Below are 15,500 nucleotides of genomic sequence, written 5' to 3'. Positions count from 1 at the left end.
TCTTTGTCTTGGCACCTGCATAGCAGAAAACTTTACAGTTCATTACAGAAGTTTGCCCCCTTCTCTGTTCCTCCCTTTATTTACTCTGCTGCCCCTAAGGACTAGCAAGCAACACCCCCAAGGTCAAGAGAGAGTAAGGTGTTACCCTTTTATGACGGATTATAGAAATAACAAACATGCCTGACAGTTTTATACAGCTGCTAGAACGGGTTTAGTTTTCAACAAATGAAGAATTTCCTCTTTTTTTCTCTTTTGTATATGAATTACATTTTACAAATCTTGTTTTTCCCCCCTTTCTTAACTTCCCCCCACTTTCCTTCCTTTCTTTTCACTTTTTTTCTCTCTTTTTTTTTTTGTTTTCTCTTTTATTTTTTTTACAGCAAAAGGATCAATCACCAACATGTCCACTGAAAAGTCCGGGTTAGCAGAGTTTGGCTGTCATCTGGTCCGACTGTTTGAGGATCTCGGTGTTGTACAGGTCTAGAGCGTGGTTCACACGGATGATCTCGCTGTTGGTGAGTTTCAGGCGGTGCTTGAGCATACAAGAGAACAGATCCAGCTGGGGCTTCCCTGGGGCCACGGGAGGCGCCAGTCTATTGATTCGGTCCCGAATATCCAGCAGCAAGAGCATGACGGAGGAGGAAGAATAGAACTGCCCGCCTTGCGTGTACGACTGGTTGACCTGCTGCACAGCACTGCGCAGTAGGTCAGCGTTAAAACGCAGGCTGTAGCCATACACCTGCACATCTGAGATCTTGATATAGAACTGACGCTTGGTGGGGTCAGAAAGGTCCACAGGCCCTTGGCCAGTCTCATTACGCAGCAGGGAGGGCAGCCGAGTCCGGCTGCGTAGGTAGATGTGGACGGTCTCGAAAAAGGTTTTCCACCGGTTGCCCAGTAGCAGGGTCCAGTTGTAGCACTGGCTGTTTTGGAGGCGGATTTTCTCCCAGCGTGGGTAGCCGTACTCCCCGAAGGGCATGTTCCAGCCCTCAGAGTGACTCCCGCTGAACGGGTTGACATAGACAAAGAACATAGGGTCCAGGCTGCTGTTGCGCATCTGGCAGATTCGCATGGAGATCCCGATCACCATGTGGATGAAGTCCATCCGGTTCTTGTTGCTCTTCAAGGTGAGGGACATGCGTTTGCGCCACCTGGGGTCAAAGAAGGTGTCCAGGCGGATCTCGTTGCTGATGAAAGTGGTGTGCACATACAGGCGAGAGTCCATTTTCTGCAGCAGGTACTTCAGCTCTAGGTCCTGGAAGTCCAAGTCCGTCTCAAAGCTGATGAACTGCTCACTCCGCTCCGAGTCTACGTTCTGAGGCTCGCAGCGACCCCGGTAAAGCTTATAGCCCTTGTTGCATGAGCCGCAGAGAGAGATGTTGGCAAGGCTGCACATGGCACAGCTGTTGTTGCCCCCAATGATGCAGGGGATGGGGCGCTGGCAGAGGCTGGTGCCACCATGGCAAACGCAGCTCCGTTGGCTTTCCAGAAAGGTCCCCCAGAACCCATTCTCATTGCAGTAGAGCAGGGACTGGACTCGGGTAAGCCATTCCTGTATTGTCCTGCAGGTAGGAAGAAGAAAGCATTAGCATTGTAGACCCTCACAGAGTTTTTGGTGTTGGCACCTTACTAGAGCCACAGTGTTTTCAGGGATGTATCTGAGGCAGAGCTCTCAGAACACTGATGCCCTGCCGTGGCATCTGGGAGCTATTCCAGTCTATTTCTAGACTGAATCTTTCATCTGTTGTTTTTTGGTGGAGAACAAAAGCCATCTAAGAAATAGCTAGAAGTTAGGATTGATCATTTGAAGTGTCTCTCTTCACACTGCTCTAGGAACTGAGACTAGCACAAGTCTCCTGCCAAGGATCCCATCAGTGCCACAGTGACAATGTTCAACCATGGGAACAGAGCTGATAAAGCCATGCCAGAGGCTGAGCTGCTATCAGACGTTGCAAGTCAGCATAACGCCTAGGCTAGCAAGAGAAAGCTCCTCTCTATGTCATTGGCAATTCCTCCCACTCTCCAAAACCAGACCTATAATGGGATGAGGCAAAGCCATTAGCAACCTCTGCTCATGGTGCAGAGCACAATAACAGCAGAAAAGAAAGTGGAAATCAGGATGCACAGAGACAAAGCTGCTAGAACAGCTTCTCTTTTAAAAAATCTGCTGCTAATTAACCTCCTCTTACAGCCTCTCCCCTTAACAAGCAGCCACACTGGCCCATTCCCAAGCCCCACCACTCCCATAACTGCTGTATCGGCACCCTCACCTTCGTGTCCTGCAGCCCTGGAACGACTCCTAATGAATGGCACCGTAACCCACGTTGCCTTTTTGTGTTACCCACTCACAGCGTTGCCTTGTTGCCCCTTCTTCCCCCCTCCCCACCGCCCCGGGAAGTCTCAGCACAGCGACTCCTTTCTCAGCAGAACGCCTTGCTCAGCCGCCGGCTCCCTCCCCTCCGCCTTCCCCCCCAGCTGATGAATACTTCATTGTCTCCTCCGGGCAAAAAGTTCTTGGTAGCGCTGCAGTGAGAGGACTGGCTAATGACAAATTAGGATTCAGTCCCTGTAGAAGGGGAGGAGTGATTATGGACAGAGGCTCTCAGAGCTGGATTAGTGAAATTCATGGCACCTGCATCGCCTGACCTCCGAATAATCATTAAGCTGTAGGCTGTATCAAAGAAGGCATTAAATGATACAGCAGCAAAGAACAGCAAGATGATTAGAGGGAGGGAGCGAGCGGAGGGATGAGAGTATAAAACAGAGAAAAGCACTGGAAGGAAAGAAATAATCAAGGAGCAGAAGAAGAAAGAGGGGGAAAATGTGCAGGTAAAAGGAAAAATGAGAGACAAATACAGTGGCCAGGAGGAACAGGGAAAACTGAAACAGCAGCAACAACTGAAAGACAGAGGACAGGCAGGAGTGAAAAAAAGCAGGAAGAAACTGAGTGAAAGAAAAAAAAAGGCAGAGTGAGGAAGAAGGAAGTCCATTAGCAGGAAAATTCTGAAGTCTTGGATATGGGAAGAGACAATTTTTCACATTCCTTCTGTGGTGGGGGCTGCCAGGGTCTCTTTCCCCTATTCACAGCTAACAGGAGCTTTCCTGCGAGTGGAAAAGACAAGGTTGGCTGGGGAGCCTGGGAGCAAGGCAGTGGCCTCGATAAATATCTGCTGCAGAGGGAGACGGTGACATCCCTGGTCCCTAGAAAAAGAGCAGCCAGCTCCTGGTTTCTAGGATAGCTCTGCTTCGGAGGGGAGGGGACAGTGCAGCAAAACACATTGCTGACAGCAACAAGCACTCCCAAAACCATCCCCTGGGGACTGAGTCTGCCTCCTGCTCATAGGCGAATTTTTGCTCAGTTTTTCAGTAATACAAATAATTTTTACCCCATCTGAAGCCTTGCAGTTCCTGTTTGGAAAGCCAGCCAAATGCACTTCAATTTAGCAAGGTACCCAGATTCCAGGTTTCAATCTCCCTAAGGTGCTGTGAGCCCACCCCGAGTCCTTCATGTGCCTCCTTGAAAGCTTCTTTCTTTGCTTCTAACCACTGATCTGAGCATGAAGCCGAGGGACGATGAGCAAGTGGAGGACAAACGAAAACCAAAACCACCCTCCAATATACGCACACGGGCTGCCTGGGTTCACTGAGTTGGGGGAATTGCTTAAGGGAAGCACAAGGTCCCTGCGTGCTGCCTCTTCCCATGGCTGGGTTTGATGACAATGATGAAAATCAGAGGTTGCTTTGAAGGAAGTATCTTCTGCAGTCCCAAGCTTTGTTCCTAGCTCCCACTCGCACTGTAATTTCTACCACGACGAGGACAGGGAGAAGCCCAGTGGCACAAAGAAAATGAAGAGCTGAGGCAGCAGGCTGGTGGCAGAGAGATGGTAAATGTCCAGCTCCACCATGTGCCCTCTTAGTATCCCTACCATTACCCATGAGGTGAAGACACTATTCCCCTGATTTCCACAGCGCTCTCAGGTCATATTTATTGCTTTTTGTGGGACTGAGCTTCCAGATGACGTAGTAAACATCGCTCATAGGACTAAAGGTGGCTTCTGAGGTGGGTTTGATGAGATAGTCGGCACTGTCAGAGGTGCGTCTGTGTGGTTATGCTGACATCACTTCCGTGCAGCTGCCAGTACAGCTGCGCAGGCAAACGACAGCCAAACGCACGCTGAACAGCTACCGTGCATAGACCTCAATTCCAGCTCTGCGCAAGTGAGCGTACGTCTCCCGAGTTCGTCTACAGGATTCCCGCTGTATTTGTGCAGTGCTGGCCCGATGCTTGACACACAGGTTTTACCTGTTGATAATGCCACGGAGTTCATGGGACAAGGACTGCCAGACTGTACAGCAAGGGACACAATAAAAACTAGTCAGATGACCATATCCTGTCTGCCTTAGGTGTGTTCTGTCTTAGAAAAAAATCAAATGTTATCCTTTCATCCTTCTGTTATACTAGCATTCAGCAGAGCAAAGCGAGAAAGGAGTCTTGGCTGATATCTTGCAACTAAAACTAGTAATTTTCCTGTTTCCCAGATCAACTTTGTGGAGAAAGGATGGGAGGAGATCAGGAGAAAGACGATTGGGTGTTTGTTTGTTTTTTTTTGGAGGGGGGGGAGTATATGTCTTAGCATTAGCAAAGACACAAGTAGGACAAAAAAAAAAGGCTACCACCCATCTGCTGATGGCAGCAATAAAAGATGTAATTAAATGAAAATGCAGAATCCAGGGCAGAGCTGGGCATCGGATACAAACACGACAATGGGAAGTGTGATAGAGTGAGAGATAGGAAAAGTGGTATAAATTACCCCATTTTGACTTGCAACTGGGACTGGATAAGAATATACACGGGACCAGTCACAGCCCTTCAGCTGACAGGGGGTAACTTCTTAAAACACACACCCGTGATGGTCAGACTCATGTGAATATAACCTAGAGATGTCAGGGCAGAAGGAAGCTGAAAAGAGCCACTGTTTAAAAGCTGAAAGCCAGTAGAAGAGTCGCCAGTGGTTTTCATTTTAATTCTTTTCTCTTTCATTACAGAGTCATCAGTTTATCTTTCTCCCTCTTAATATCAGTGCAAAAGTTATTTTGCCTAATGTTTGCTACCTCTGCCAGTTCAAAGTATAAAGTACTAGAGCATGGGAAATTAAAAAAAGGGAAACTATGTCTTCAAAGGTCACCGTCAAGCAATTTTACATTCAACTTTAATATCTTACATTCCAAACTAAAATGGAAAAAAAAATTACATTCAGGCAAAGCTGAGAGTGAGAGGGTTTTTGCTGTGTTTGCTTGCTGTTGCTCAGTGGAGACATGCAGTCCCCCGGCAATGCTGGGAACTGGGAGCCAAGTAATCAAGCAGAGCTTGTTTGACCATTTAAAACCAATCTGTTGTGACAAAAAAAATGTTTTTGCAGGCCAGTGTTGGGCTTTCAGATCAGGAGCAGAGGTCAGGTTATACAGAACGGTGATGAATAATTTTCTTTCCTCCTGACTTGTCATCCTTCAGGATTAATCAGGTCTGGGGAGGGGAAGAGGCTGATGGGTGTCCCTTGAGATGAAGATGCAGCGTTGTTGTAGATGGTGTCTGAGCTGATTAGAAAACCAAACCATACCGAAACAGAACAAAACAAAAAACACACCAAAAAACACCACCAAAATTGTGGTGTCCAGCAGGACAAATTCTTTTTGTTTATTGCAAAGAAAAAAGGTAGGGATTTAACAAGTTTTCCTTTGTAAACTCACCTTTCACTTTTCAACCAGCACTAGCTGCTGTGGAGGCACTTTTGGGCTTTCTGTATGGAACAGTGAAGTAAAACATGCTATTTTTATTCTCAGCAGCTGTGAGATGTATTCTTAACTAATGACAATTTGGCTGGAGCCCAGAAAATGTATCACCCCCCCCTTCCTTTGGATGTTATTTATATTTTACATCCAGAAATTTAAAATGCAACTATAGATACTCATTCAATATTGAAGCTTTAACCACTAAGGAGTGGTTTCTTTTTTAAACCAAGAAACTTCCTTGCAAAGAGGTGTTATTTAAGCAAAAGCAGTACAGAGCAAATATATACATATATATGTATATATTTCCTTTTTAGCTACTGAAAAAGGTCATGGAGAATCAGCCTAATTGCCAAAATCCCTACATTCTTTCTTTCTTTCGGAAACACCACCTCTTCCTTTCCCCCAGGACAATCAACAGCAAACCTATTTCTTTTTTACATTGCCTTTGAATACATAATGTAGGTTTACTATTATATGTATTAAAGAGAGAGAGAGGCTTGCTCTTAATACAATCTTTCCATCCTTTCAAAGCCACTGGCATGCTTGATAAGCGTCTGTCGTTCTGTACAGTAACAATTAGAAAATTAGAGTATTTCCAAGCTCTGTGAAAAGAATGATGAAATGCATACCTCTTCCACTACGTATCTGTCTACCAAGCCCCTCCCCTGCCTAGCTACAAATGCAGAATGACAAATAAGAAAAGAAATGATAATACGCCTGGTGGTGTTGACTTAAACAAATCAAGCACATCAGTCAGTTAAAAACCCAGCTGCCATCATCCATTTTGTCCTCCTCCCTCCAGATTTTATAGTATCAGTTGGAGGCTCCCTTTCTGCGTGCCTGATTTTTTAGAATAGAAGAGAAATGCTAAAGACATATTTATTTGAATGCTTTGCAGAAAGATGGTTGGCTGCATATTTGCTCATTGCTGCTTCACTTTGCTGTTGTGGCACAACTCGAAATAATGCCTGGACATGCTTGTGATTCCTCCACCGGTTGGATTGTTTATAGCAGCTCAGCCAATTGGCAGGAACGGGCCAATTTTAGGAAGTTCTCCAAAGGCTTTTTTTCATAATCTCTTAAACCTAATAGATATTTCTCCTCATCCCTAGTAAGTCCATCGAGTCTTTGTCCAGAAACATGAGATTTCTTGGTAATTAAAGACATGTTAAGCCCTGGAAGACTTTTCGGAGCTGCACGGTGATGAAATGAAAACTCAGTGTCCTTAGTGGCCAGGGGGACGGGTGATAACAGGAGACAGCAGTGAGCCCATTAATTTTCTATGGAGACTGGATATTTAGGTACTGAAGGAAGTAAAAAAGGAGGTAAAAAACCAGTTCCTCCACAAATGCTAACTTGGTCTGACCTTTCTGAGAGAAGCACTTGGACTCATTTATTCCAAGATTTTCAGTGTTACTTTGCTTCAGACAATGTAGAAAGAAACAGCAAGAAGTGTTTATTAAAACACTGATGAAAGTGTCCAACAGAGTGATTGGAAGCAAACTTAAGCTCAGCCATAGGTCAGGGCAGAAAGGAGCCAGCAGGAGGTGACTATTGGATATCAATAGTTGCTGTAGCTGTAATGGAAAATCTACTCTCTCCAACTGTAATAACATTGCTAGGCTTCTGGTCAGTGCAGGTTTGCAGGTTCACTCTGCATTTTGTAGGAGAGATGTGATCTATTCCAAGCGAAGTAAAGCTTCTCTTTCACTCTGGCTATATTCATTGAGGAGCACAACTCAAAAATGGGCTGAAGCATCTTTTGCTCCATATGTCCACTTTAACAGCAAATGGAGGCTTGAAGCTTGACTGTGGTACATGATGCAAGACTGCTCAAAAAGCAGCTTAGTTTGCTTGGCTGTCTGACGTCAGCCCTGTAATATTCTTGCAGAACATTATGGGGTAAGTGGCTGCCCTTCACCTTGGTGGGTAAGACCACACAGAAGGGATGTCAATATGCTTATGTATGTAATACAGGTTACTTACACCTCCAGAAATTTCAACCCACTCCCGGGCTTTACCATTTTCCCTCAAACCTCCATGTTAGCACACCCTATATCCAAACACTTAGGCTGTTGGGTCCAAGCCCAGACTCAGCTCCAACAAGTCACACACTCATTCCGCACGAAGGACGAAGGTACCTTTCTCTAGGCAGCTGGTGGTTAGGATTGTGTCGACACCGGACACTGAGGCCAAAGAGTTTGCGGGCAGTGCGCTGGATCTTCTGGCGCTGGGCTTCCAGGGAGCTCTGCAGCAGCTTGTAGCGGTTCTGCAGATCCCAGTCGTTCCCCCAGTGCTGGTGGATGCTCCCAATGGTCAGGAAGTGGTTGCTAGGTAGCCTTTTCATGAAGGATTTAAACTCATCTGGAATACACAAGAATGCGGAGAAATACAGAGGTTTCTGAACCATAACAAAGTTACAAACCTTTTCATTAGCAGGATGGAGAAACAGCAATGATGTACGAGGCCATCAGTGCTCTGCTAAAGGAAGGTGATGTCCATTAACTCACTGGTCTGTCATTCTGCCCCAGGAAGCCTACTGATTCCATGGCTGTTGCTGCTCCCATATGGGAAATGAAACCCAGAGAGTATTAAGGTGAAACAATATGGTTAATGTGTACAAGGTGGAGGAAAAAGAGAGCAAGTTCCCTGGAGCATAGGATTACAGTCTAGGGGTTATGAACAAAAAAACAGGGAGTTTTAATCATTGTCAGTTAAAAAGTTCTCATTTAATTTCTTTTTTGGCTGCTCCAAAAATGCCACTTATTGTAGAAGTCAAATAACTTCGGCTTTGTCGTTAAAAAAAAAGAAAGATTAAAAAAAGCTTAAAAAAATTCCCAGAGGAAGGGCTTGGATTGTATTAAAATGTCTTGTTTGTTCATTTTTTAAAAAGAGCATTCTGATTGTTTTGTTTTCTCATTTATCTTCATTTAAAGTTAAATTTAACTTCATTTGAAGTTAAATGAGTTGCTTTATGTAACAATGAAAATAAAATAGTTTGTAGGGTTAAAGTCAGAACAAAATGTGTCAATTTTAGCCAAAAGAAAAAATCAAATTGATCCAAAAAATATGATGCTAAATGTTGGTTTGTGATCACTTTATTTCCGTTTGAATTTGTTTGATAATGAAAAAAACATTATGTATGGTTTGTTTGATTTTTTTCATCACAAAACAGAAAATCTGATACTGTTTCTGTTTATGACCATCACTTTCTTCCTAACTGAGAAGTATAGTTTTCTTAGATTGATTACCAAGCTGGGACATCCTCATATGGAAAAGACAGGTGGTTCCAACTTTCTCAGTAGAAAATAACCCATTTCTGATACCAGAAAACTGTGTTTGACACGCCACTACCTTGAGAAATGCAAGAAACGGGCCAAGAAAAACCCCATAAAGTTCAATAAAGGAAGGAACAAAGCTCTGCACCAGGAGAGAGCAACCCCACGCATCGGTACAGGCTTGGAAACAACCAACTCCATAGCAACTGCCGGGCAGGTCGTGGAGGTTATGGTGGGCATCAAGTTGAAGGTGCGTCAACACTATGTTCTCACTGGAAATAACACAAACTGCATACTGGGCTAAATCCAGTATGTTGGGGAAGTTAATGTTCCCTTCGTCTTGGCACTATTGAGGCTGCACCTGCATTTCTCTGTCCAGCTTTAGGGACATCCAATTAAAGATGGGTGTTGAGAAACTGGTGAGGGCACAGCTGAGGGCTACTGCGATGGTCAGAGGCCTGGAACAGAACGCGTACAAAGTCAGGTGGAGGGAGCTGCACTTACTGAAGGTGAAGGAGAAACCAAAGGCCAATCTAATTACAGGCTACAACTGCTGAAAAGGTACTTACAAACACAAAGGAAACTCTTCTTATTAGAGACAGATGATGTAACAAGGAGTAATAGACAGTTTGCAGCTTGAGAAGTTCAAATGATTTATTGAAAAACTTCTTCACTTGGAGGCAATGCAGCACTGGAACTTGCTGCCCAGAGATGTAGAAGGTTCTCTTTAGACTCTGCTAGACAAAACCGTGGCTGACCTGATCTAGTGCTGGTGGTAGTCCTGCTTCTAGAGGGAGGTTGGACTAAAGCCCTGCCATAAACCCCACAAAGCATCCAATGAGAAATGCAGCCATTTTTTCCTGTAAGCTAGCTGCATTATTTTTCTTCCTTGCCTAATGTTTTTTTTTTCCCTTAAATTCCTTCATCCCATTTTCAGAAGGAAAAGAGGACAATAGCAAAAGAAAAGGCAAAAAATTAAAGCTTGAAAAGGCAAATATCTTTAAAAAAATAAAAATCTGTAGTATTACTGGAGAAAATCAAACCAGATAATTTACAACCTATCATACAAAGCTCATATATATTTGCATAACAGATTTCCCATTATTCAACAACTTGTGGTTCACGCTTAACTGCCTAACAAAGAATATCTATGCATTAGTCAGTACCATCATTATATAGACGGTAAATGGATGTTCATGTCCCACTCTTCACACGGTGAAACTAAGCACCTAATAAAAATAATTATCGTCATTGCACTGTCAAGATCCACGGGACAGCTGCTTGTCTCCTTTCTTCCCCAAACATAACTGAGATTATTTTTTTTTTAACCATCTCTCAGGTTTTCACTCTATTTGCAATGCTTCTTTCAGTGCCCTTCTCCTCCCCAAAAATGATTCTCTCCTGTTCAGTGGCCCTCTGAAACTATCATCATGTATAATTGCTTCTGTTGACCATGCTGATTACTCCTGGTACCTTTCAGCAGTAAAAGCCTTGCATTTGCTTCCTGCCCCTTATAAATCAATTTCCTCAAAAGCCTGTTTGTGCAAAAGACCAAGCTCTTTTCCCTCTGATGATGAATGTGCTACATTTTTCACAGAGACGGGTAAGGGAGAAATTTCAGTGCGGTGTGCACATTTTGATACTGCAGTGCAACGCTGGGGGAAAAACAAATGAGCAAAGAAATCTGGGAAAATAACAGCCGAATGGGGTTGTTTTAAAACAAAAGGGGGGGTGTGTGTGAAAAAAGAAGATATTTTCCAAAAAGAATTGTTTCTTCATTATTTATTTATATTTATTTATAACCAAACCTGGAAGCCCCAACCCAGACTATGGCTGCATCATGCTAAGGCTTGTACCTTTCTGGGAACAGTTCATTCTTAACCCAGAGAATTTCCAATTAACTAATAAGGCCGTTTGCATTTGTTTTTATTTTATTTATCTGCACAGAAAATGTTGATGATGGCTAAGACTACATCTCCCATAATGCAACACGGCCCCTCTTTTTGCAGAGTCACAGCAATGACTCAACATCGCAGGTGGTATGGGGCAGAGGGGCCAGCCTCTGGAGAAGAATGGTGGCATCACAGCAAAATGACCATGTCAAACATCTCTTTCAAAGATGAAACTTTCATTTTTCCAGTGCTTGTCTTTTCAGTTAAAAAAAAACAAAACAACAAAACATCTTTTCGTCAGAAAGCAATAGTACTGCAAAAAAAACCCCAAACCCATGACTTTTAATCAAAAGGCTGTTTTAAAATCCAGAATCACAGTTCCAATGTAGAATTTTTTGGCCAGCCACACTAAAATGTCAAGAATAAGATAGTGTTATTTTTCTCAATTTACACATGAGCAATGAAGCACAGGACTAAGAGAGATCTCCTGAGCTGATTTAAAGCAGCATCAGTTCACTTCAGTCTCCTTGACTTGGAAGATGCTGTCCCAAATCAGACTAACTCTTGATTTGCCCTGCATGATTTTTTCAAATTGACATAGGAATCCAACACAGATCAGAAACAGAATATAGATCTTTTAGGATATCAGAAGCTTCCTGTGCAAATGATATTTGCTTTCAGAACACTCATGTGCCTTTCAGCCCACTTTATTGGAAAAGTCTTCACATGTCATTAGAGATTTATTTTCTGCTGTTCATTATGAAGAAAATCCTCTAGTTATTGGGAATATTTATTAAAACAAAGAAGCAAAATATTAATGCTATAGTCTTTTGTGATAGTGACTTCCATCTCAAAGGGTAAGTTCACGCATGATGCAACAAAGTGATGAATGGGATGCAGCAGCTTTAAAATAAAGATAATCACTCCATCTAGCCCTGAAAAGCCTCCAGCCCTAGGTGGAATATGGCTACAGCACAGCAGAGAACTGCACTACAATGTGTCACTTCAACATGGCAAATGAAAAACACCTTCCCCTGTTGAAATGTCAAGGGGAGGGAGACTGAATATAATTATCTACCACAGTCTTTGCTTAGATCAAGTGCAACAAGTACAGAATGTAACAGTAAAACAATCATTGTGGGATGCAATTCTTCTCTCTCTCTAGTATGTTCACCCTTTAAGTGTCTGGGTTAGATCCCCCAGGAATGTAAATGGGTTTGATGAGTGGTGACCAACATGTGGCTCTTGAGCATCTTGTGGGAAGATCCTGTGCCAGAACTGGCAACCAGTAACGTGTAACTAGTGGCAGAGTTGTGCTGACAGGGACTGTCAGTAATCCTCATTTGTGTAGTACTGAGATAGCAGAAGCTTCTGAAAACCACATTTTTGTTTTGCTCTGGTGTACCCACCCCATCCATGAATCTATAGAAACTCCCAGAAAGCCACTGACCTCTTCAGCTAGTGACCTAGTTCTGGAAATGACCCAGCCTCCTGGCTGCCCATAGTATAATGGAGGACTCTTGTCAAGACAGTCATCAGCCTTGGGTCATTAACTACTACTCTGACTTTGCTCAGTTGAGCACCAAGTTGACAACATGAGTTGGACATAAGAATCTGTGCAACAGCAGACACACCAGCAGGGTCCACATACAGAAATACGAGGCAGTCCTTAACAGCCTATTGAGGAAACATCGTAGGCTGCTTGATTTCAACCATTAAAGGGATTAAGGTGACCTTGAATATGAAGAAAAAAATTGCTGCTGGGGAGACTTCTGAAGAAGAATTCTTCAATGCCTTGAATGGAGCTAGATGGTCCCTTCCTCATAGTTTTCTTTCCTAATATATATACCCAGACAGTTAAGACAATAATCATTAAAGAAAATGTGTTGGAAAGTAACCAGCTAGCACTAAGAGACGAGAGTCAGTACAGGGATAGTAAGTTTTCGATTAAGTTCTGCTTAGTGCCCACGTGGCTTCAGGGTAGGCAGACCATTTGCTTAAAGGAAGGGATGTAACTGCATCGATGCTATTGCTCTCTTTCCTATCCCAAGCCCCTGAGAGTGCATGTCACGTAAGTACTACAGGACACCTACTATGGAGTTACCAGCATCAGTGTGGAACAAACTTTGCTGACGCCCCCAGCATCACTCCGAGAGAAAGTGGAGGGAGAAGAGAAACGTTCACACCAGCCGACATCAACACTGTAGGAGAGTGAAGTCATTTTCCCTTCCCTTCCTCTGTCTCAAATGAGGTGTCATCTGGCCTGTTCTCTCTCTCTGTGAATTGCCTTTCACCAAAGCAGAATAAATCATTCATGTAAATCTGAAAAGCAATTTCTGCATCATTCATATTGTGGAAGTTTCTCTGTAGAACTATTAAAGAGAGATTCTGAGCTGGTTTGGTATGAAAAATCAGATTTTTAATCTAACAAATTCTTCCATGGAAAATATCCCCTTACACATAGAATTACGTGTGGTGTGTATTTTTGTCTGTAGCAGTATAGAGAAAAAATGGCACTCCCTCAAGACTAAGATCACGTTATTGGGTTCAATATTCTCTATTTTTTATCCAACTGGAACATCATATTGAAGGAAGAAACTCGGCATAATCTGCCGTGTTTTGTTTGAAATAAATCAATCAGAAAATGTGTTTTGCTCAGTTACCTGAATTCTCCAGATCTTTATAGGCTTCTGTCCAGGTCTTGGCCATGTTTGCTAGTGTGTACTCCATGATCTGGATGTCGGTGATGGGGCAGTTGCACTGCGGGAACTCCTCCGCGCACTGGCAGCCGCACTGGCTGTTCCGGCAGACGTACTCCCCCTCGCCATTGCACATGATGTAACTCAAGGCAGACTGGACAAACTTCTCTTGTAAATACTGCGGGAAGATGATCTGGAGACCTGGCATAGAAACAAGAGGGAGAGATGGGGGGGTGGAGGGGAGGCATTTCAGGTATCTGTTCTTCTTTTCAAAACCTGTTTCATTAACAGCTTGGGAAAGCGATGCTGAAGAATTAAGAGCTGCTGGGAGATGTCTCTCGGAGCTGTCACGAGTAAGGAAGGTGGGGTACCAATTGCATGCCTCCAGTGCAAGTAGGGAGCTCGCTGCGAGCAGAGCCCATCTGCTCTGAGAGCAGGGTGATAAGTAACTTCCCCCTCCCAAACACCCAGTGTACCCCCTTCATCCCAGTCCTGGATCCCAGTACAGCACAAAGCACCTGAATGCAAACCCTCCCTTATCCCCAGGTGCGGGGGTTGGCTGTGGGGTTTTTTTTAGTCCTTTGCAACCAACCAGTAGTTCAGAAGTGATGAACATTACACTGTTCTGAGAGACTGAATAGGCTTGGTACCAGAGAAACAAGGAAACTACACACTGAAAGAGGAAAGAAGAAAGGAAGAAAAACAGAAGAAAGGAAAATAATGCAAGGAGGGATTTATAAAAAACCCTCGCAGAGTTAAGTGCCCAGCTCCCACAGCATAAATGCAGGAGCTGGGTACCCAAGTCTTTTGGGCGCGCTCACTGCTAAGAAGGCTACTTGCCAAATCCCGTAAAAGTGCAAATGGATTTAGTGCCAATGATTTCAGCGGTGCTCTGAGGATTTACATTAGCTGAGGGATCTATCCCCATGTCTCTTTCTCCATAGCAAGCATTTGTGTACCCACCCAGCTGTGCAGGCGTACGCTTGCTCAGGTACCAGAGGACACGATAAGGGTTTCAGTGTTTGCCCTGCGTACAGCGTACATGTTTTTCCACCCTGTCCTTCTCCAGCCCCTGTCTCTGGGCTCCCTACAGAAGCCCCTGAGGGTTCACAGCTGTTTCCGTCTACCTGGCACGTCCTGCTTGTCCGACTCGGTCAGCATCTGCGGCGCGCGCCGCAGAGACGACAGTAACCCTGAGTGAGCCTTTCGTGGGAAGCCTGGCCCGCTCGCCTTCCTCATAAAAGGCCCAAGGATTTTGGAGTGGCAGATAAAGGAGTTTATAGCTCGAAGAGCAGCGCTGAACTCCAGTGTAATGAAGGCACGCGGGTCAATTACCCATCTGTTTGTGTTTCTAGTGCGCTGAATTACTGTATCCGTGGCTGACAGCTCATTGGAGTAGAATGAAAATAAGACAATAATTCAGAGGATGAGAGTGTGCAGGAAGGGCAGGAAGAGCTGTGACTCCTTTCAGGAGGTCAGGCCCATCTCTGTGGTGGGTCACGTTCACCTCCGGCAAGAGAAAAGTGGCAGACGGTGCCCCAGGGGCCCCCATTACCCTTTTGCCTTTGGTTCCACAGAGACACCTCAGCCTTGACAAGGTCCCTCTGGAGGACCGAGTCTGAGGGGAACAGGAGGGTGTTGAAGGCACAGGGACCTCCGTTTCCTCTCCCCTCCCACCGTTGCCAGGCACGGCCTCGAGAGCACGGCGGCAGCGAGCTGCCCCGTTGTGCGACGCAGCTGGCAGCCGAGCACGGGGCCGTGGCAGCCCCCAGGCAGGGTGGACGCAGAGCCAGCCCCAGCCGAGGCTGGGGGAGGGGGGGGGTTTCAGGCAGGGCAACGGG

At 44.7% G+C, this 15,500-nt stretch overlaps 1 protein-coding gene across 1 annotated transcript in view; it reads right to left on the bottom strand.

The window, feature by feature from the left end:
- Positions 1 to 345: 345 nt before the first annotated feature.
- BRINP1 (bone morphogenetic protein/retinoic acid inducible neural-specific 1) overlaps positions 346 to 15,500 on the bottom strand; it is a 40,752-nt gene continuing 25,597 nt past the window's right edge. The window contains exons 5-7 of the mRNA XM_010289622.1: positions 13,624 to 13,860; positions 7,932 to 8,154; positions 346 to 1,562 (exon numbers count right to left, since the gene is read on the bottom strand). Coding sequence (XP_010287924.1) covers positions 422 to 1,562; positions 7,932 to 8,154; positions 13,624 to 13,860 — 1,601 coding nt within the window. The 3' untranslated portion in view covers positions 346 to 421. The remainder of the gene's footprint in view (positions 1,563 to 7,931; positions 8,155 to 13,623; positions 13,861 to 15,500) is intronic.

This window comes from Phaethon lepturus, unplaced genomic scaffold (genome assembly GCF_000687285.1).
Source record: "Phaethon lepturus isolate BGI_N335 unplaced genomic scaffold, ASM68728v1 scaffold29086, whole genome shotgun sequence".
Lineage (NCBI taxonomy): Eukaryota > Metazoa > Chordata > Aves > Phaethontiformes > Phaethontidae > Phaethon > Phaethon lepturus.
The sequence above is the reverse complement of the archived record's forward strand: the minus strand, read 5'-3'. Positions and strand labels throughout refer to the sequence as shown.